Source organism: Lytechinus variegatus, chromosome 11 (assembly GCF_018143015.1).
Source record: "Lytechinus variegatus isolate NC3 chromosome 11, Lvar_3.0, whole genome shotgun sequence".
NCBI classification, from domain to species: domain Eukaryota; kingdom Metazoa; phylum Echinodermata; class Echinoidea; order Temnopleuroida; family Toxopneustidae; genus Lytechinus; species Lytechinus variegatus.
Window position 1 is genome coordinate 27,853,356 of NC_054750.1, and position 21,921 is coordinate 27,875,276.

At 36.7% G+C, this 21,921-nt stretch overlaps 1 protein-coding gene across 4 annotated transcripts in view; it reads left to right on the forward strand.

Annotated features, from left to right (window-relative positions):
* Positions 1–20,880, forward strand: part of LOC121424454 (sperm flagellar protein 2-like) — a 58,349-nt gene extending 37,469 nt beyond the window's left edge. For 3 of the 4 annotated variants that reach the window (XM_041620147.1, XM_041620148.1, XM_041620150.1), the window contains 13 exons: positions 5,280–5,424; positions 6,325–6,492; positions 7,279–7,417; positions 7,884–7,983; positions 8,639–8,824; positions 9,956–10,006; positions 11,315–11,497; positions 12,099–12,254; positions 13,199–13,336; positions 14,365–14,397; positions 18,245–18,376; positions 18,859–19,065; positions 19,721–20,880. In XM_041620147.1, the coding sequence (XP_041476081.1) occupies positions 5,280–5,424; positions 6,325–6,492; positions 7,279–7,417; positions 7,884–7,983; positions 8,639–8,824; positions 9,956–10,006; positions 11,315–11,497; positions 12,099–12,254; positions 13,199–13,336; positions 14,365–14,397; positions 18,245–18,376; positions 18,859–19,065; positions 19,721–19,792 (1,710 nt within the window). In that variant the 3' untranslated portion in view covers positions 19,793–20,880. The remainder of the gene's footprint in view (positions 1–5,279; positions 5,425–6,324; positions 6,493–7,278; positions 7,418–7,883; positions 7,984–8,638; positions 8,825–9,955; positions 10,007–11,314; positions 11,498–12,098; positions 12,255–13,198; positions 13,337–14,364; positions 14,398–18,244; positions 18,377–18,858; positions 19,066–19,720) is intronic. The other variant, XM_041620149.1, reaches the window with a different exon arrangement.
* The last annotated feature ends 1,041 nt before the right edge of the window (positions 20,881–21,921 follow it).

Here is a 21,921-nt window from a genome sequence, read left to right on the forward strand (position 1 = left end):
AATAACAATTTGTCTGAAATAAGCAAATTATCATTCAGAACGATGAATTATTGTAATATATCTAAAGCCTGTTTCAGAAAGAGATGGGTTTTTTTTTGGCAAATCAAAACCTTCATTCACAAAGCTTAGACACAATTTTCTCATTGATTGGAAAGTAATGTTAGTAAAGAGTGGTTGAAATGGTTGAAAAGATTTCTGCAGTGTGCTCGTACATAAGTTTTTAAGTTGATTTTTCTTTATATTCACAAATGACAAGAGCGATTACTGTAGTCATTCATAATGACTCTCTTTTTATGGATTGGAATTTTCATCAATTTCTATGTAGAATTACTGTATTGGTTTTGGTAGGATAATTACATTGATTTAAACAGTCTTATTGTTCTAGTAGAAGTTCATTTAAGACAAAAGCCAAGCTGAATTTCCATTTAGTAAAATTTACAACAGAAAAAACACATTCATGATGGGATATTATTTTGAAAATGATAGCATTCCATTTGAGTGAAAAGGATCGAAAAATTTAGAAATAAGTCATCATTCAGGACAAGAGAGCTCTTTGAACTATACAAAAACCACATGTGATATACTAAACAGGGATGCTTACTTTTAGTTAAATCAACTTCACAATGATTTTTAGTCTAACACTGTTTAGATCTAATACATAGCACATGCATAGACATTGCAGTAGACAGAAATAAATCAAATGTTTTTTCCACAAGTGTTTAACACTAATAATTTCAGAGGAAAAATGAATATACATTACCATTAGTTTTATCGTTTGATTATGTTTTTTTATGCACAATAAATACAAATCTATTAACAAATATTAATCATCAATAGCATATTTCACTCTATTATAATTTACATTACTATAATAGTTGTTATACTTAAAGGGGAAGTTCACCCTGAAGAAAACTTTGTTGGAAAAATAGCAGATAAAATTATAAAAAATATTGGTGAAGGTTTAGGAAAATCCGTTAAAGAGTAAGAAAGTTATTACAGTTCAAAGTTTTGGATTTGTGACGTCATAAACGAGCAGCTGCCCCATTTGTTATGTAATATAAAATGCATGAATTTCAAATTTTGTATGCTTCCTGGTGACTTAATTTTGTTTTCTATTCATGATCGGGTGTGAAATGATTTGTTTATTGTTATACAAAAGGTACAGTGAAAACCATTTTCAATTTTCTGAGAAAATTACATTTCATTGATTTTTTACCATTCACTATGTAGGAATGTTGCTCGCATATGACGTCACAAATCAAATCATTGAAATTCTAATAACTTTTTAATTATTTGATGAATTTTTCTCAAACCTTCGGCAAAATTTTTCATTATTTTTTCTGCTATTTTTACAATAAACTTTTTGTCAGGGTGAACTTTCCCTTTAATGTACGTACCAGTTTCTTCTCACAGAATGATAAACAAGTTTAATGCAATTGTATTCATGCAATTTGAATACATTCTTTATTTCTTTGTTGAGCAACATTTGTGATACCTCTTTTGCCTCGAATCACATTATTCTAATGCACATTCTTAATACACATTCACCCGCAAAGAATACAAATCTACTGCATTTAGATTTTTTGTTTAAAAGGGGGATTAAGATGTAAAAGGAGGTGTTCATGAAATGAAAAAAAATTATTTAGGATGCCCCTTTTAAAGAGATTTAAAGAAAGTCCATAAGCCTAAAGAGAATTATTTGTTTTGTGTTATGCACTATATCATAAAACTGACTGTTATTATTAAAAAATTCAGGATTAGTGCATTGCACAGATATAATTGGAAACTTATGCACATTTTAGTTTATTTTTATTTTCTGTGTTTCGCTTTTATGGGACATATGGGTGTATTTAATTTGATGTAATGATTCATTAGAACAGTGAGTCCCAGAATTCAAATAAATACTATTAACAAATGACAGATTCATTTTAAAGCTTGGAATCTTCTCTTTCATTAGTGAGGTGCTACAACTCATGCAATATATACTTCATGCATAAATTGAGTAAAAAATGTTTGAAGAAATGATACCAACAGGTTGTTTGGTGGACCATATCTGAATTAAAAAAAGGAAATTGCATGTGTAAAGAGTTCAATATTTCAAGATGATATTTCAAGGAAAGAAACTATTAAATGAATGATATAGTTCTACTTCTTTGAAACAATCCTTAAATTTCCATAATTTTATTAAACAAAGATACATTTACAGACTGACTGTGGCACTTCCTCTGTTTTGTTGATGATCAGCCATGCGTAAAGTCTTTTTTAGCCGTCCCATTGCTACATTGGGCAATCAATGAAAAATGCATTTGTTAGATGAAATTATGGAAATGCAGTATTATTTGAAAGACAGAGAACTTAATCATTCCTTGTTCATTTTCCTTCATTGACATATCATATCAAAGATCAGTTTCACAAAACTTGTTATTTGCAATAATGGTTAAAGGCTACTGAAATCCTTTAATCTGATTGGCTGATGGTAAAATTTTAATATAGATTGTGCATTTGTTCAAGACCTATGATTTTTTTAAATTCAAATACTGTCTACCAAAAGACCTTTTGCTATCCTTTCTTCATTTTTGTTTGTCACTCATGGGTGAATGAGGCATTATGTGGCTTGCATCAGAAGAAAGAAAAGATTCTAATCCTAATCTAAATTATGTTTGTGGTTACATTATGATAAATTTTGATAATTATCTGTTTCAATTTATCTGGGGCACACTGAATTGCTTTAGCGTTGTTATTTGTTGGGGTGTTTTGGGGTGTTTCTTATCAAATGAGATTTTTATTATTTATGCAATGTTAGACAGAAGCGATACTCCAGTTTTAAATGACATGAATCAAATTTATTCCAGTATGATTGCTGTGGCACATTGTATTTTATTTGAATTTATCAAATTTTGCGTTTTCTTGTTTAATTCGAGTTTTATTTGTTGTGCTCATTTGAAAACATGCACAAGAACCGCACCTTAATCCTCTTTTGTTTGTGTGTGTTTTGAAATTTTATGTGTTTGCCTTTGAAGTTTGTGGAATAGCGACAGATTAGCAATTTCATGATGTCATTTTGATGTACACTGGTGCATTCTTAAACCCATGCGGCACAAGGTAGCAGATTGGTCTACCCCTGTTACATCTACATTCCAATTGGTTTTGTAAAACCAGGGGGATGTTTCACAAAGATTTAAGTATGACTTAGAGTCGCACTTAAATGTCTTGTTGCGCGCAGTATAAAAGGCATGACAGCATTGGTCAGATCATGCCAAGAGGACGCGTACTACTGCGTATTGATCAATAAGATTGCGCGTTGCTTATAATGTACGCGTCGACATTTAAGTGCGACCTAAGTCATACTTAAATCTTTGTGAAACACCCCTAGTCTTATTTTAGATTAAGTGCTAACGGCCAGTCTACTGAAAATTTGGTATAATTGCCATGGAGTCCATGTACTATTTTGTCTAATTTCAGGTAGGCAATATCCATTTTGTGTAACAGCCACTTGGTCTTTCAGCACTTAATCTATGGCCCGTATTCTGAAGTCAGGTTTAACTTAAACTCGGGTTTAAAGTTGTGGTTTAAGTATGGACAGCCAATTGTTACATAATCACTAACAGTAGAAATATCATATTTCAGCCCATTTGGCTCTCAAATCATTCATAATAGTGTAGGAAGTATAAATAGATGATTGTCTTCACCATCGATGAGTCAGGAAAGAGCACAGTAAACGTAGGAAACAAACAACTTAATAAAAATTTTGATACATTTGGCTTCCCATACTTAAACCACAACTTTAAACCTGAGTTTAAGTTAAACCCGACTTCAGAATACGGGCCTATGTGTTTAGATGGATGGTTTATGAATAAAAGTTTATTTGACAAAGTTAAAATATAAAAAAATAAGTTGACAACCAACTGGGTATTAGGCTGAATAAGAAGTCAGCTGATTGGGTTAGAGCTGAAGTGTAGTGTAGACAAACCGGCAATTAGACCAATTTGATTGTAGACCAGTTGGTCTGAGGAGTATAGAGTAGACCAACTGCTTGGAGGCCTAGTCAATATAAACCACTGCATTTTGAGGTTTTGTCCATAACGTCATATCAAATACGTCAGAAGAAAGAGTGAAGAATTCTACATGTATATTTAGAGTGGCAATTTTTATTTCATCAGTATCTTTTATGCTAAATAATGTTTGAACGAAATGACCAAAGAAGATGTTAAAGAGAAATGCCAGTAGTTGCAGTAAACACTGGTTTCATGAGAAAGTCTGTAAAACCAGGCTTAATTGTCAGAATATCATCGAGGATCTAGATCTGGTACAGTTACATAAACTGAACTTTGTGAAATCTTGAAATCTACGCTGAAAAACGTTCACACTGAAGATTACCAACACAGATAGGCACGCGTGGGACAGTGTATTATTATTGCTGGAATAAAGACCCGACGGAAGTGAGCGAATCCGCGCTTATTTTGCTTATTTCTCAGTAATTACACAATTTCTCCCAGAATCCGTTGGCATATATTTTTTATTCATACAAAAAGACACTTGGGTGGTCATTATATTAGATTCTGTAAAAAGTCATTTTGAGATCGTTACCAAAACTGGAATTTATCTTTAAATCTGCAACATGAAGGGAACGTAAGAATCGGATTTTTTCTCAGCAATTTTCTCTCTTCTTGTTTATTGACCTTTATATATGATATTCAGATATTAAACAAAGATAAATGTAGCAGTAAGGACACCATATGTTGTCAATTTGAAGAATATTTGATGAAATAAGGATTAAAATTGTTGATTTCTCATAATGAGTCAATTGATATATCCCCCTTTGGAGTACATAAAGACAGAAGAGATCAAGTAAAGTAATTTGCCACTTGATAATTACTCCAATTAGATGTTAACACTTCCAGATTTCATTTCAAGTTTGATATTTATGTCAGTTTTTTTTTCCTTTTACAAGGATTTGAAAAAAACACAACTATCTTTGTTTTTCAATTTTGGTATTTAGTCTGTCCTATTGTTCTCGTGCAATATGGAAAGCATTTCATGAAACATATATTTAGTGAATTTTTTATGGACTGTTATAAGCTATCAAATCCTTGCATCTGATTGGTTAGGATCAAATATGTCTTTGAAAATCACCCCAGATGCTAAATTAAGCACTCCCATGATTCATGCCACATTTCATACCTTATTAAATGCGGAACTTCCGCATTAAATGTGGAATGCCTTTTGTTTTTATTATTGATTCTATCATTATAACTCTCACTGTCTATTTCTTTCTTCAGACGGTTGCTGAGATGGCAGCTAAGGATGCGGAGGAGGAGGCCGACAAGGCCCGTGAGGCCGAGAGGGCCGAAAAGGCCGAGAAGAAGGGCAAGGGCAAGGATAAGGACAAGGGTGGCAAGAGAGCCAAGAGTAAATCACCTTCTGGTGAGTGTAGAGAAAGACAAATTGATTCAAACATGGTGGTCGTTTCATAAAGCTGTTTGAATGAAGTTACAAGCGACTGGTGATCTTTTCTTATGTATGTATGAGCAATCAACACCAATGAAAAGTAGTGCACATAATTTACGACACGAAAGGAGTACAAGTCGTTCGCAAAGTCGCTTGTAACTTACGGACAGCCTTGAAGCACCCACCTGGATTATTGACGACCTACCTGGGTGTGGGTGTGTGTATTTGAGTTTTGTCAGACGTGTATCAATCAGATATGATCATTTGCGTCTGGAACCGACCTTTAACACTATTGTAAATATCTCCTGCAAGCTCAATTTTTTTAATACAAATTAATAGGCCTGGTTGAAAAATTTGTTTATGTAACTAACTGAGGCAGACATTATTTGATAAGTTCAACTTATTTTAACAGGAACAGTAAAATAGTACTCAGTCACACACTTATTTTTGATCTTGTCTGTCCTTGACATTCACTCATTTGATTTTGTTTGAAATATGTTTTCATTGTGCTTTTAAGGGCAAGAAAAATCCAGGGGGTAAGGAGTCTCCCGAGAAGGACGAGGAGACTGCCACGCCCACTTTCCCTCACACCCCTTCTCACATAGAAGACGCTCTTTAGAAGAAGTCTCAGTCTTTTCAACTGAAATGTTATTAGGATATTGTTTAGCCTTGTTTTATTGTGTTTATATAGGCAAAAAAAAAAAAAAACCCAGGGGGTAAGAAGTCCCCCAAGAAGGGTAAGAAGACTTCCACGCCCTCCCTTCCTCCCTACCCCTTCTCAGATAGAAGACACTTTTTAGGAGAAGGTTTATTAGTCAACTAGAAATGTTGTTTGGGTATTGTTTGATTGTGTATCATTGTAACGGGATTTAACAGGCAAGAAAACCCCAGGGGGTAAGAAGTCCCCCAAGAAGGGTAAGAAGACGGCCACGCCCACTCCCCCTCCCACCCCTCCACCGGTAGAAGACACCCCTGAGGAGAAGGCTAAGAGGGAGCTGAAGGATAGGATGAAGGCAGAGTATGTGGGTGCAATTGGTCATGAAGGTAAGGAGAAAGACGGACGATATGTTAGCGGTCATCAATAATTGATGTTATTTAATCCAACTATACAGTGGTGCTGAAAAGTTAGTGTACCCCACCAGAAAAGGAACATATTTCAAGTGTTCAAGTTCTGCCATGTTTTAGATATTGTAAAGTCAGGTGATAAGACATTATATTCAATAAAGTTTGTTTCTCTGGGCTTGCGGAACATTGTGGTGTTGTTGTCTACATTGAACACTCAGCATGAAAGTGTGCATTTTGTGGTGGGGTTCACCTACTTATGAGCACAAATGTAGTTACACAGGAAGAATGATCCTGAAATTGATTAAAATGAAGATTGTTTGGATTTTTCTGTCAGCGGACCTTTTTTAAAGTGCTTTCTAGACACTCCAAATGAGATTATTCTTAATTTCTAGGCTTGTTGGTGATTCCAACTTAATGGTTTTGCTAATATTCGACATTTTGAGGTTCCTTCAGAGTGGATGAAAATTGAATGTCTTTTAAAGGGAATGACTATACTCTTGACTCCGTTATAAACATTCACAAGTTAGTGTCAAGTTAGGGATGTTAATGATTGTTTTCTTTTAAACATTATGTAACATGGAATGAAACATACTGAGACAACCAGACAAGGCACTTGTGGATTTCTTTAAAATTTGGCATGTATATATGTTATAAAGGCTCTGGGTCGAAGGTCATTGGGCAATCCACAAAATATGGAATGCTCTGTTCCGAATTGGATTATGATGCATATGATTAATATTTGTGGCATGTTGTGTCCTCTTTCAGAATCAAGTTTGAAGACAAGGATGGAGTTGATCAAGGTCCATGCCATCCAGGTCTTACAGGAGCTGAAAGCCAAGGCAGAGGAGGCATACAAGGACATGGATAATTGGCTGGGAGCAAGGTTTATCCAGGAGATGGACAGGTATGGACCAATCACAATCAAGCTTACATGTCAACTCACCTTGATATGAATATTCATTAATATGTTTCTACTCATTGATATGAATATTCATGAAAATTGTCAAGTGTTCTTTAACCATAGGATTATTCAAATTTATCTTGATATGAATGTGCATGGATATGTAATGTGTCTTCAGTGATAGGAATATAACATGAAAAGTGTCCTCGACCATAGGAATATTTATAGTCATCCTTATATGAATATTCATGAAAATGTAAAAAAATGTTCATATTCATCTTTAAATGATAATAATGATAATTATGATTATAATTATGGCCATTACAGTGCAAAAATCATGATCATCATAATTATAAAAATGATCATCATCATCATGATTATAAACATATTTCTTGATCATTAACATGACCATGACAACAGCCATAATCATAAAATTAATGTGATATTATTGTTTTCTATTTGATCATAGTATTAATGTTGTTTGCCAGTACCTTGGAGAGTGCATTGAGGAGCGAGCCAAGATTCAACCAGAACTTGTTGTCTTCCAAGATGACTTTGCTATCAACAAGGTATGAAAATCAAGACTAGTCCTGGGGTCCATTTCATGAAGCATTGAAACTAGTGTAACTTTCCCAATATAAATAATGAATAATAGATACAGTATATGTAATACATGGTGACACAACATTTGCTCCTGCAACAATAGCTCCGGGCTTAATTTCATGTAAGATGTCGGGTCAGGGTTATGGTTGCAATAGGGTTATATGTTGGATTAGGTTTAGGGTAGGGTATAGTGTTAAACCCAGGGTTTAAGTTGGCCATTCGATTAGTGTGTGGAATTTAGATCAGAGCGATTGTCACCGTAGCAAATGTCATAGAACCGTAATGCACCATCATGATTGTGACTATTCTGACGTGGTGGGGGACAAAAGATTGAAAAGGAGTAAGGAATTACAGATAAATGAAACAGGTAATATGAAGGTAATGAAGTGTGCTTTTATACTTCTGCAATTATCTGACAATATTTTAGAAATAAGATGAAACAGGATTTTATACACCTGTTGAATAGTTTGAGCGATTCCGCTGATTGTATCCTCAGTGGAGAGCATTCCAGAGATATGGAGCTGAATATTAATAGCCTTTTTCTCCCAGAGTTGAGTTTCTCCCCATTTAATAATTTATGGGATCAGTAAATTCACCAAACTTTCCTATCCTTTTCTGCAGTTGGTGAAGGTGTATCGTACCCCTAGCCCTCCGCCCCGCCCTGATCCGATAGAACTAGCTCAGGCAGATGCCTTCGCAGTCGAGCAGATCATCAACCTTCAAGCGCAGTTCATCAAGTCGGCGCCCTCTGGGTTCATATCGGCCAAGGGCTTCATCGACACACTCTGTGACCTGACAGCATTGACTGTAAGCTTCTAATGATGATGATTGGGGTGATTGTAGTGATAATTGCGAAAATGATGATGATGATGATGGTAGTTGGGATGATGGAGATAATCATGGTGATGATGATTGCGATGGTGCAGATGATGATGGTGATGATGATGATGATGATGATGATGGTGGTGGTAGTGGTGGTGGTGGTGGTGATGATGATGATGATGCCGATGGTGGTGGTAGTGGTGGTGGTGGTGATGATGATGATGATGATGACGATGGTGGTGGTAGTGGTGGTGGTGATGATGATGGTGATGATGATGACGATGGTGGTGGTAGTGGTGGTGGTGGTGGTGATGATGATGATGATAGTGGTGGTAGTGGTGGTGGTGGTGATGATGATGATGACGATGGTGGTGGTAGTGGTGGTGGTGGTGATGATGATGATGATGACGATGGTGGTGGTGGTGGTGGTGATGATGATGGTGATGATGATGATGATGACGATGGTGGTGGTAGTGGTGGTGGTGGTGATGATGATGATGATGATGATGGTGGTGGTAGTGGTGGTGGTGGTGATGATGATGATGATGGTGATGGTCATGATGGTCATGATGGTGATGGATGATAATGATGCTAGTGGTGATGATGATGGTGATAATTTTGATGATTATGGCCATGGTGATAATTATGGTGATGATAATGGCAATGGTGCAGATTGATGGTGATGTTGATGACAATGATGAGGATGGGAAAGATGAAGGTGATGATATGATGATCAAGTGGAGGTGCCGTGGCCGAGTGGTCTAAGGCGCCTGGCTATACATGGGAAGTCCGGAGTTCGATCCCCGGCCGCGGCACCTATGCCCGTGAGCAAGGTATTTAATCTACAATGCTCTTTTATCCTGCTTTGAAATAAATGGAAATGCTATATGCATTATTGGTAACTAGATGTGCAATTTAAAAAAAAAAAAAAAAAAAAATGATATGATATGATGATCAAACCCCATCAATTTCCAATAGGCAACAGGCTAAAGCAAAACAGTCCGCTCCTGAAGAATGTCTAATGTGTAATTATCATTCCACCAGCATTTTAGTAACACTTTGATCACATTGTCATGACTCCATTGTCATTAATTTCTTACATTTTTTCTTTCACAGCACGGAATGGAAGCTTTACCTGACGGCTGGATGAACATCAGTATTGCACAGGTAACCATCTATTCATTAATTCGTCATTGTACTCAAATAGAGTAATACCAGAGATGCAGTCAAGGCTTGCCTCGAGGCAAGATTTTGCCGGGCTTGGCCTCAATTGAATCACATTTTCAAAGTCTGTGGGAGAAGGTTTTGGTTTTCTCCAGCAGCGTCTTCACTTAGGAAGTACTAGACTTGACTGCATCCCTGATAGTGTGTGTGCATGTTTAGATTTTGAAAGCAATTTCTTTGGCAACTGCCTTAAAGGGGAATCCAACCCAAAGAAAAACTTGTTCTTAGGGGAATAAGAAAAATCAGAAAAGTTGATGGGTGAAAGTTTGAACACTATCTGACAAATAATAAGAAAGTTAAGATTGTTTTAAAGTTGTGAATATTGGTAATCCCTAGATCCATGGAGACTACAAATTGGCCACATATGTGATGTCACAGTGATGTAAGGCAAGGACTACTCTTCCATGTACTCCAATACATAAAATGGCTAATATGTCATTTTTTCAAATGTTTTACTTCAAATTTTATTTTTCTTTCATGAGGACATAAAACAATATACTACCAGGGTTATATTTAGATTACTGCCCCAGGGGAATGGGCAGTTAGGATAAAACCACAAATCCCTGATAATTAAGTACATGGCCTATGGGAAAGTTGTCCTTGCCTCTTGTCATAATTTACTTACCCAGTTGCCAATTTGAAATCTACATAATCATAGGGATTTCAATTTTAAAGCAGCCATAACTTTCTTATTGCTGGTCCAATTTCTTTCAAACTTTCACCATTCTGTTTTATCTATTTTTCTCCTTTCCAACACTACATTTTATGACCAAGGCTGGATTCCCCTTTAAGAGTAACTGTGTTTGGGGGCCATTTCATTAAGCTAGTTGTAAGTTACACCTGGCTGGTGAATGTGACCCTTTTTTGTGCCGAGACCTAAATGATATACCCAAAATTTTCACTCTTGTGAAATAATGGGAGTGCATTTTTACAACCCTATCAAACACTGATGAATATTCACCATTCACTTACATCGTAAATATTAAAATTTTAATTTGTAAAGATTATAATTTCAATCTGCAAAGATCAGATTTCAGGGGCCCGTTGCAGATAGAGTTGCAATCAATGGCAACTCTAAAAATCAAGCGCAACTTGATTTTCAACCAATCAACAGCGCGCATTTGGGGCTTGCGATCGATTTTTTGGCTTGCGTTTAAACGCAACACTTTCTGCAACGGGCCCCAGCTGTAGTTGAAATGCTGGATGCCTGATGACCTTTGCCTCCACCCTTTTCTCCGTCCATTTCTCCAGCTGGAGACCCTTGCGGTTCAGCTGTCTCCAGACTCGGAGTACATCGATTGGAAGACGTTCCTGCTTCAGTCCTGTCAGCCTTGGCTCCAACCCTCTCAGGCCCAGCTCCTGGAGACCTTGGAGGAGTTCAAGAAGGCCGATGTCCTCAACTCTGGCACCGTCACCAGAGAACAGTTTGAACAGGTGAGTTAAGACGTCGACTACTGAATTTTTCCAATAGACTTTGTACAGGGATGACATGGTTCCCAGAGCCAAAGCATTTTTTATTCACTAAACCTAATACTAAATTTGACTGATATTTTAACATTACCATAATATTGATCAAGTCAAATGCCAACCCCCCCTCCCCGACCAATTTTGAAGTCCCTTCTACATGACATATCTCAGTGCCCTTCATAATGTAGGCAGATTGAGATTGATGATTTGATGTTGTTTTTGCAAGACCACAACAACTCTACATATGTGAACTTAAATTTTCTCAATTTTCTTTCTATGTAATTAAGCAATAAATGGGCCTGTTTACTATTAAAAGGATTTAAATTTTATTTATTATATTTTCTGTATGTAGTAAGAAGGTATCCCTTTAAATACATTTTAATAATGAATAAACTAGAATACTCAGCTTCCAGTGTACAGGGATAAGTTGGTGCTATGACTAGCAAGCCTCTGGCAAGCTTTTTGACAACCTTTGGAAATTATGCATTAAATATGAATATGTCAGTGACAGTCCTACTCCCAAATCAATTATCCTAAATTGAAAATGTTTTATCTTGTCCACGTTTAGGTGCCCCTATGGTATAGTTACGAGCAAAGAGCTGTGAGCCCAGAGGATCCCACGGAACCACGCCCATACAACCGCACCCTGTACATCCAACGTCTCTTCTTTGATATCTTTGCCGACAACAACGCCATTCCTCCCGTCTTGGATTACACCAACATGGTAAGATTTAGAGGGTCTCTGAATCAGTAAATTGCTGATTGGTCTACACATGTATACTTCATCTACTTCCTGTTTCCATCCCATAATTGTGTAATCCTATTTCATCGACAACCAATTCGTCGCACGCACCACGAACTGTCCTCTCTGCACAGATACAGTGCGCTATCGCGCCTCGCGATTTCACCACGAACCGTCCTCTCTGTTACGATGCCCACTGTGGCGTAAATAATTCACTTCAAGAAAATGTAAAGATACGGGATGAAACTTTGGAACCTGAACTATCGAACAAAGACACCGGTAAATAATTTGCTCTCCTTGTAGGTGCATTTATTGCTGGTTTTTAAAAACCTTTTTTTAGATGCGTTCTCTGCAAAACTAACTTTCGCATCGAAGTGCGCAGAGAGGACGGTTCGTGGTGCGTGCGACGAATTGGTCTGCTTGCTAGTTAGCCCACTTTACCACTTTGTCTTATTTCAGTGGGATTCTCTTTGATTAAGTAGGAGATCGTGCAAATTTCCTGTAGAAAAAAAAAAATGGTATGGATGGATTTCCATAAAGTTGAGATTGATCGGATCAATCGTAACTCTTTGTATGACTAAATGAGAATTAGACTATATGGTCCGTATTCTCAAAAGACGTTTCGATTGTACCATATTTATTGTATTATCAGGCATGAATTTAGCGGGCTTTGCCAAAAGTGCGCATTTAAAATTGGGCTTTTTGTATGCAACAAAATAAAGTATAAGTTTATACAAAAATCTGCACACTGCATGGTTTAGTACAATGGTAGCATTGAAACCTCTTTCGATGGCAATGGGCATTAGATCAAGAAAAAAAAAATGAAATTCAAATTTAAGAGCTCCCCCACCCCTATCCTACACTTAAAAAAGGTTGTTACCCGGTACTTGATTAAGATATCTACCCGTTTCTCTTTTTCTGTCTAGCTGCTATACTTCAGCATCGATGCCAACTATCTGAACGGTTTCTTCCGAGCACTCAGCGTGGCTTCCGGCAAGCACATGCCCCGCCCAAAACCAGTGGAGGTTGAACCTACCAAGAGGGACATCGAGACCATGAAAGAGGTATGTCTGACATATAGCCAAATTGGTATCTGTACACTAATATATTTTGCATTTTTTAGGTGTTTCTCATTTATGAGTATGTATGGGTTGTACAGGGTTCCATATATTCTTATTTTATTCATTACTCGTCCCAATTACATAAAGCTTTGCGATTGATAATGGGGCTGATTTCTATAATTGATTACATTGGTTATTGTGTATGATCAATCGTAAAAATCAGCCTGACAATCAATCGCTAAGCTTTATGTTATTGGGCCGTATTTACTTTGCTTTATATCAGGGGGCCGTTTCATTGAGCTGTTCGTAAGTTAAGAGTGACTTTAAGAATAACTGGTGATCCCTACTTGTTGTAAATGATATTCACCATTAAATGTTTATCATTTAGAGCGTAAGAAAGGTTTACCAGTCGTTCTTAAAGTCGCTCTTAACTTACAAGCTGCTCTAGGAAATGGCCCCCAGGTATGGGGTGTTCACCAAGAGTTAAAGTGTGACTTAGGATTGCACTGTGAACGCCCCCTTATGTCAGTGTAAGTGCTGCTTCAACATGATGAAGATAAGTGTTTCTTAAAGCTGTTCATTAATTACACACACTTGCTGCTGAATCAGGTTTGAAATCATTTTTATTTCCATCAGATATATCTGATCTTGGCAGATTATAGGATTATTTGACACCACTCTGTTTAAACACCAGGGAAAGTTTGGAATATCTCAGTTAACACAAGAACATGTACCAGTCATATGAAAAATTGTCAACATCTTTAATACAAAGAGCTTTACGAAACACCCTCATTACTTACTTTCCCATTAAAGATATTTAAATTAAATTTGGCAAGAGGTACAAGGGTAATTTTTTTAATGAATAAGCTAGAAACATTTAATATCATGTCCTTGTTTTGGAAAAGCAATAATATTCCTCTGTTGAAAATTTAAAATGTCTTTTTTACTTCTTAATGACTGAATATGTAAGTACTTTGTAATGAACCAAGTCATATATATATATATTTATGCTTTAATTCTTTCCCTAATAGATGCAACAAACAATTGTTAATCAGCATGGAAAGGTATCATTTGCATGGGTTTTTTCATGTCATTGGTTTCTCTCACATGCATGCATCTGAGTACTCGAAGCGATGATGTCACAAAAAACTTTCTTTGCATTTCACTATTTTTTTTAAACCATAATTTGGCAGAAAATGATGAAAAACCACCAAAAACTAAAATTTTTGTGGGAATCAGTCTGTAAAGACCCAACATTTAGCCATATAAATGCCTACTTAATCCTGTTGAAATTTGTGTAAATATGCCTGGCTCCAAACAGTTAATGAGCCCTGTGGGAGTTTCAGAAAGCTGTTCGTGAGTTAAGAGCAATATTAAGAACAACTGGTGATCCTTTCTTGTGGTGAATGGTATATTCATAGGCGATGGTTTAGCGAGTAAGAAAGGATCACCAGTCGTTCTTAAAGTCACTCTTAACTTACGAACAGCTTTTATGAAATGGCCCCCAGGCCAATTAATATACACTGATTTCAATCGGGCCTATTAGGTACTCATTTGGCCATACGTTTGGTCACCATGAACCAATTAATAACAAATGCAGTGTGTGGAGGGTTTCATCATGCTCTACCTAAATGTGGTCATCAAAATACAGAGATGCAGAAAAGGAAAACTGATGATGTCACTTTTTGGTGCTCTATGCTATCTATTTTTTTCTCTCCATTGTTTGTGTACATATTGGTGGTGGAATCTTGAGATTGGGTCATCCCAAAAAGTAAACATGTCAAAATTCATGAAATGTATGTCTCAACCATTGTAGCCCCAGTTTTATCCAGATGACGGCACAAATAAAACAAAACTACCCAATACAAACATGTTGTTGACACCTACGACTCCCCAATGTTGTAGTGTCACAAATGAAATGTTCTTGTAATGTCCATGGATGCTAAACAAACTATCATAGTTTGTGCATTTCAGCCAATGAATTGCTGGCCACCATGCATCGCAGATGCTGTGACCGGCCAGTGATAGTATTGTCCTGAAACCTTGTCATGGAAACCTTTCAAGCTGTATGAACCAAGGGATTGTTGAGACAATGAATTGGGACATGTTTTTTGAGAATGACCCTGTCATCCATTTTCGTCCTCATTTGTGGAACTATTATACTTGAATTTCATGAACTATTTTCACATATCAACCACATGCTCGCCACCACCATGTTCCTTCAACACACCATGTATACGGCAGACCATGACAACCTCACGATCATCCAGTATTCACTTAATAATCAAGAGGGCCTTGAACAGTACTTTTCATCTTGGTGCACAGTTCTTATCTGCATAAGAAACTATCATAAGAAACTATACACATCTGCACACACTTGAAGCAATATATATGTATATGTATAACTAAAAGGCCCAGTTCTATGCAATGAGAAGAAATTGTGTGCGCACTTAGCCAAGGTTTATCTTCTTTCAGCCAATCAGAGTTCAGAATTTTTGTGGCTTTTCTACATCTCAGCTTATATTTTCCTTCCTTTGATTTTGTATTCTGTCCTTTCTTGATCATTGCTATTAAAAAAAAAAGAGTCATTTGTAGAGTTATTTCATTTACTGTATTCATCACGTCTTCATCCTTGCATCATTGGACGAAATTTGCTGTGTGCATGCTCACTTGATTTAAAATTTGACAAGTCAATTTTTTTGCTCTATTCCCTCTACAATCATGAGATAAAAAACTTGCTTCGTGCTTACTTGATTATAAAGTCAATAGTTATTTGTTATCTTGCAACCCCAAAAGTCTCTTGCCTCTATGATATTCTTATTGACACCTCAATTCACATTGCCTTTGTACACAAAATGTTGAGCATTGATCACTGAGTAATATCTCACACCATGTCTTGACAAGTTTTTTTAGTCAACAATGCCTCATTTCATCATTCGCGTCAGTAACATTCAATTTCACTTCATTCATTTTTATTGTCCAGTTTATTTTTTTTGTGCTCTCACAAACAAACATTTCATGATCATATTCAAAATTCATTTCAATTCACTTTATTTCACTCGATAAAAATAATGTTGTTAACATAATTTCTTTATACTGATGTTGAAAACTATTAAGGAAAAACTATTTTTAAGTGTTGGGGCAAGAGAATTTCATAATTTGGGACCTGAATGGTGAATACATTATAGTTTTTGTCTCACCTGCGAAGCAAAGTGAGACTATAGGCGCCGCTTTTCCGACGGCGGCGACGGCGGCGGCGTCAACATCAAATCTTAACCTGAGGTTAAGTTTTTGAAATGACGTCATAACTTAGAAAGTATATGGACCTAGTTAATAAAACTTGGCCATAAGGTTAATCAAGTATTACTGAACATCCTATTAGAGTTTCATGTCACATGACCAAGGTCAAAGGTCATTTAGGGTCAATGAACTTAGACCATGTTGGAGGAATCAACATCGAAATCTTAACCTGAGGTTAAGTTTTTGAAATGTCATCATAACTTAGAAAATATATGGACCTAGTTCATGAAACTTGGACATAAGGTTAATCAAGTATCACTGAACATCCTGCATGAGTTTCACGTCACATGACCAAGGTCAAAGGTCATTTAGGGTCAATGAACTTTGGCCGAATTGGGGATATCTGTTGAATTCCCATCATAACTTTGAAAGTTTATGGATCTGATTCATGAAACTTGGACATAATAGTAATCAAGCATCACTGAACATTTTGTGCAAGTTTCAGGTCTCATGATTAAGGTCAAAGGTCATTTAGGGTCAATGAACTTTGGCCGAATCGGGGGTATCTGTTGAATTACCATCATAACTTTGAAAGGTTATTGGTCTAGTTCATTAAACTTGGACATTAGAGTAATCAAGTATCACTGAACATCCTGTGCGCGTTTCAGGTCACATGACCAAGGTCAAAGGTCAATGAACTTTGGCCGAATTGGGTGTATCTGTTGAATTACCATCATAACTTTGAAAGTTTATTGATCTGATTCATGAAACTTGTACATAAGAGTAATCAAGTATCACTGAACATCCTGTTCGAGTTTCAGGTCACATGATGAAGGTCAAAGGTCATGTAAGGTCAATGAACTTTGGCCATGTTGGGGTTTTTTGTTGAATAACCATCATATCTCTGTAAGTTTATTGGTCTAGTTCATAAAAAGTGGACATAAGAGTAACCATGTATCACTGAACATCTTGTGCGAGTTAGAGTAGTATTCAAAGTGAGCACTGCTGCTATATTGAACCGCGTGATGCAGGTGAGACGGCCAGAGGCATTCCACTTGTTGAGTAAAAGAAGTATGGACGGAAGGCATCAAATTGTCTACTAGTTTGGTGAGAATGGGTAGGAGCATTGAGACAAAAATATTATTTTAGTATAGCCTTCCTGAAGACATAAAGAAATTGTTTCTCTGTTGTGTCTTTCTCAAGGTGGATTCAGCGCTTTATAAGTCACATTAGTATTATTATCACATAGATCCTCATTATAATTACAAGGTTTAGTGAATCGTTTTTGAATGAAAGCGTTTTCACAAAAAAAAAAACACTCTGAAATAAACTAACAGAAAGGATGAGGAATGTATAGTTCAGGGATGTCTTTCATGAAACAGAAATTTGCCCTGAGCCAATCAGATGTTAGGATTTCCGTAACTTTTAACAATAGTTAGTGAAAAATCACAATTATCTTGTTTCATGAAATTCTCCCTTTGTGATAAGGTGATCTCTGTCTATGTTGGTTTAAAGAGGAAAGAAGAGACTAAAAAAAGTTTGGTGTGATCATTCATACAAGATATTTACCCTCAGACCCCAAAACATAGCATCAAAACCATCTAGGATTTTTTACTTTTCACTATTTGTTTTTCACACTCCATCCCTCATCATTTACCTTGTCTACCATAGGTTGTGGAGACCCTGACTGGTGAAGATCTGATCCTTGGTCCAAGGCACATTGAACCTAGCCTTGGCCCACCTGAAGAAGGGGTTCCAGTCTCCGCAGTGACTGCCACTGTCCCTCTTAGTGCACTTGTCCGGGTAAGTCTATAATACCCTGTTAAAGTCCGGAGTGGTTTCGGGGTGGCTCCATAGTTGATGCATGGAGGTTGTCAGTTTGTTAGCAGCATGTTTTTATGAAAGAGAAACATTGCCTCACATCATAAACATTTTTCCTACTGAAAGACTCGTAGATGCACAAAAGCTGATCTCTTGCAGCCCCTTGACTCTGGCATACTTTGTTACTGAAATACAAGAATATCTTTATATATTTTGAAATACTTTTAAATTAGATGGTGGAAAAGGAGGAGGAGAATGAGGAGAAATATCATGGAGCAGAATGAGTATGAGGAGGAGAAGAAGGGGAAGGGAGGAGAGGAGAGGGAGGGAACGAGGATGGAGGAGGAATTAACCTTTTCCTTAATTCACTGTTATTTCAGTGATAAATTCATTGTTAAAATCAAATATTCCTCTATTAAACTCAGTCTGACTTTGCTGAAATATTCCCCATTTTCATTCTTTAGGTCCTCCACCACGGGCAGCCCTCACTTGGTGACAGCCACCGCTTCAGCGTGACCTCTGACCCTGAGGATACCTTCAGCCAGGAGCGTCTGGCGGCCGTCTACCGGGAGCTGGGCTCCGAGGAGCTGGAGCCGGTACCCTTCTACACTCTGATCCAGCACCCCATCATCCAGGATTGCCTCTCACTGTGCCACCGATACAAGGCACCAGTAAGTAACACAGAGAAAAATAATTATGAAAGAGAACTTTGCTTCCCTTTTTACCTACATGTACCTTTGTTGTATTGTTAGCGTTCTAATCTTATGCAATATCATTGAACCTATTGATTGTCAGCATTTTTTTAAATTTTCTGATGATTCATACTGAATGGAAACTGTATCCCTTCCAAAATTTGCATTTCTAAAAGAAAAATCCTTTGGTAGCATATGCTGTATCTAAAAGAAGTGATAACACCTCTTGCAAAAACATCTCTTTTTAAGTGCGGCTCTTCACCAAAATATTTCATTGAACTCGAATGATAACTGAAGAATAGAGAAGACATGACTGGATACCTCATTTGAATATGAATATGAAACTGAGAAGTCATTATTAATCACTGTCTGCACAAGAAATGTAATCACTTTTGTTGGTTACTGTGATAAAGGATAGATATTTTAAAACTTGATTTATTTTCTTAACTTTGATACATTGTCTTCCCCATGTACATCTTTTTAATGAACAACGGTTGATTCAAAGTCACATATATGTGACTTTGGCACTTCAAGAGTTAATTGAAATAAGTAAAAGCTTCTGATCAAAATATTTGATTCCTGAATGTGAGCCTTCCTTAAATCCCTTTTCACTTCTCTTTCCTTTCTTGTGCAGGATTTCAGCTCTGTTTTCACCGCTCCGGCTGTCCTTCCTTCGGACAACGACGCCCAAAGCATCATGTCCTAGATCCAACCAAACCTTGGGAGCATTCCATGTAACAATTAGTCTGATTTTTCACTGACTACTGTTATAAGCTACTGTAAATCCTTGCATCTGATTGGCTCAGAGCAAAATACTCAGTGAAAATCACTTACAAAGCTTTTCATGAAATGCTTCCAGGCTGTGATGCCATGATCCCACTGGTAACAGAAGCTTTCAATATTCATAAGATTTGATTCGTTTGCCATTCACTTGGTACAGATTTTTAAAGAAAAAAATCAAATCATCTCCTGTAGAAAGACAATGCGAAAAGGTATCTGGAAATTTGGTGATTTTACTTCAGTGTAGGCCTTTTGGTTTTGAATTGCACAACACCACAGCACGAAATCTGAATTGGTCCTTGAGGAATCGGTTGAGGTGTTGAGATATCAATATTGCAATTTGGATCACATTTGGTGTTAAAGCTCAGTATGGCAACTTGAATTGTGCTTCTAACACCAACACTGAACTCGAAATCACCCAAAGTATTGGAGATAAGCATGATATATTTCATATTGCAAAGAGGAAGCCATTTTAAGCACTTCTTGCAAAGACAACTGCATCTATAGTACAATTCTTGAAAACTTTTTCTGGACCCTGATTGTACATACATGTGTGATATAACTTGACTACAGCCTTCAAATGAATTGATTACCTTTTCAATGTATTCTGTGTATATAAATTAATGAAATATTAATTCATACTTTAAATAAGTGTAAAGATAGGTTATGTATTACTTATTAGACAGCTTTTGTAGTCTCTTGTTTCAAGAATTGGAATTTAGTATTTATTTGAAGCCATGTATCCCGTCCATTTTGTAATGTAGTGGTTTCAATAAAAGATGTCTTTCTATAATTCAAGTTGTTTAACTTGATGTGGCACAAGTTAAACCATTGAATTGAAATGAATTGTGCTATCAACCTTCATTCCATCCTGATAATTCCTTGATGTAAGTATGGAAGTGTACTTATAATAACCCTGATTATATTTGTATTCATATATTTCATTGCAATGTCTATTATGCACTTATTTGTTTCAACTGTAAATAAAAGTGAGAGTAATCTATTGACTTGATGAAAAAATAAGTTTCATGGTTTCTTTGTATCTTTATTAAAAGATGTTGGCCCGAATTCACAAAGGTGGTTTTGAAAACCCACGGTTGAGTCCATGGTTTATGTAGATTTTCTGTATAAATTACGCTCCATTTAGCGCGTATCGGGCGCGTGTATCCAAAATGTCCAATACTGATGCACGCTTTTGTCACATTGCGCCAAATTGATGCCTGTTACCATGGTTAGATACGCTATTTTATTCATGAGTCCACTGTTTGAAGAGTGGACTCATGAATAAACACAATGGACTCATGAATAAAAAAGCGTGGATAACCACGGCAACAGGCGTCAATTTGGCGCAATGTGACAAAAGCGTGCATCAGCATTGGACATTTTTTTCACACACGCCCGATGCACACTAAATTAAGTGTAATTTATATAGGAAATCTGCATAAACCATGGACTCAACCGTGGGTTTTCAAAACCACCTTTGTGAATTCGGGCTGTTATGTCTGTGTGATGTGTAATGCTGATTATGTAATGATATGATATATTGTGATGTGTATCAATGGATTTGTGGTGTCCATGACGAGTCAAAATGAAATAAGAGGTATTTGTTCAGTTTTCATTGTGACTGTGCCATGGACCAGTGATGGCCTAGTGGTAGAGTCTCTGACCAGCAGTCAGTAGATGACAGGTTTGAATCCCACTGGATTCAAGGTTTTTTCCAACTTGTTTCAGATTTAGAATATGATTTTATTTGCCAAGTGCAAGCTAGAAATACATGTATATTTACATTATAATGTTATGGGGACCAACATTGGTCTCAGTGGCCGATCCAGGGGGGGGAACATATCTGACCTGTGCCCCCCCTTTGAGAGCCATAATAAAATTGTTTAATGTGAATATGCTGTTCGTACACTAGTGTGCCCCCCCCCCCCCTTTGATAGTCACAGAGTGTATTGTTAAGAGAAATATGTAATTCATACACAAGTGAGGACCTTTTTTTTTGCATGTCAAATCTTTTGTGGACGAAATGACCTTCAATTTTGGGTGAGAACTTTT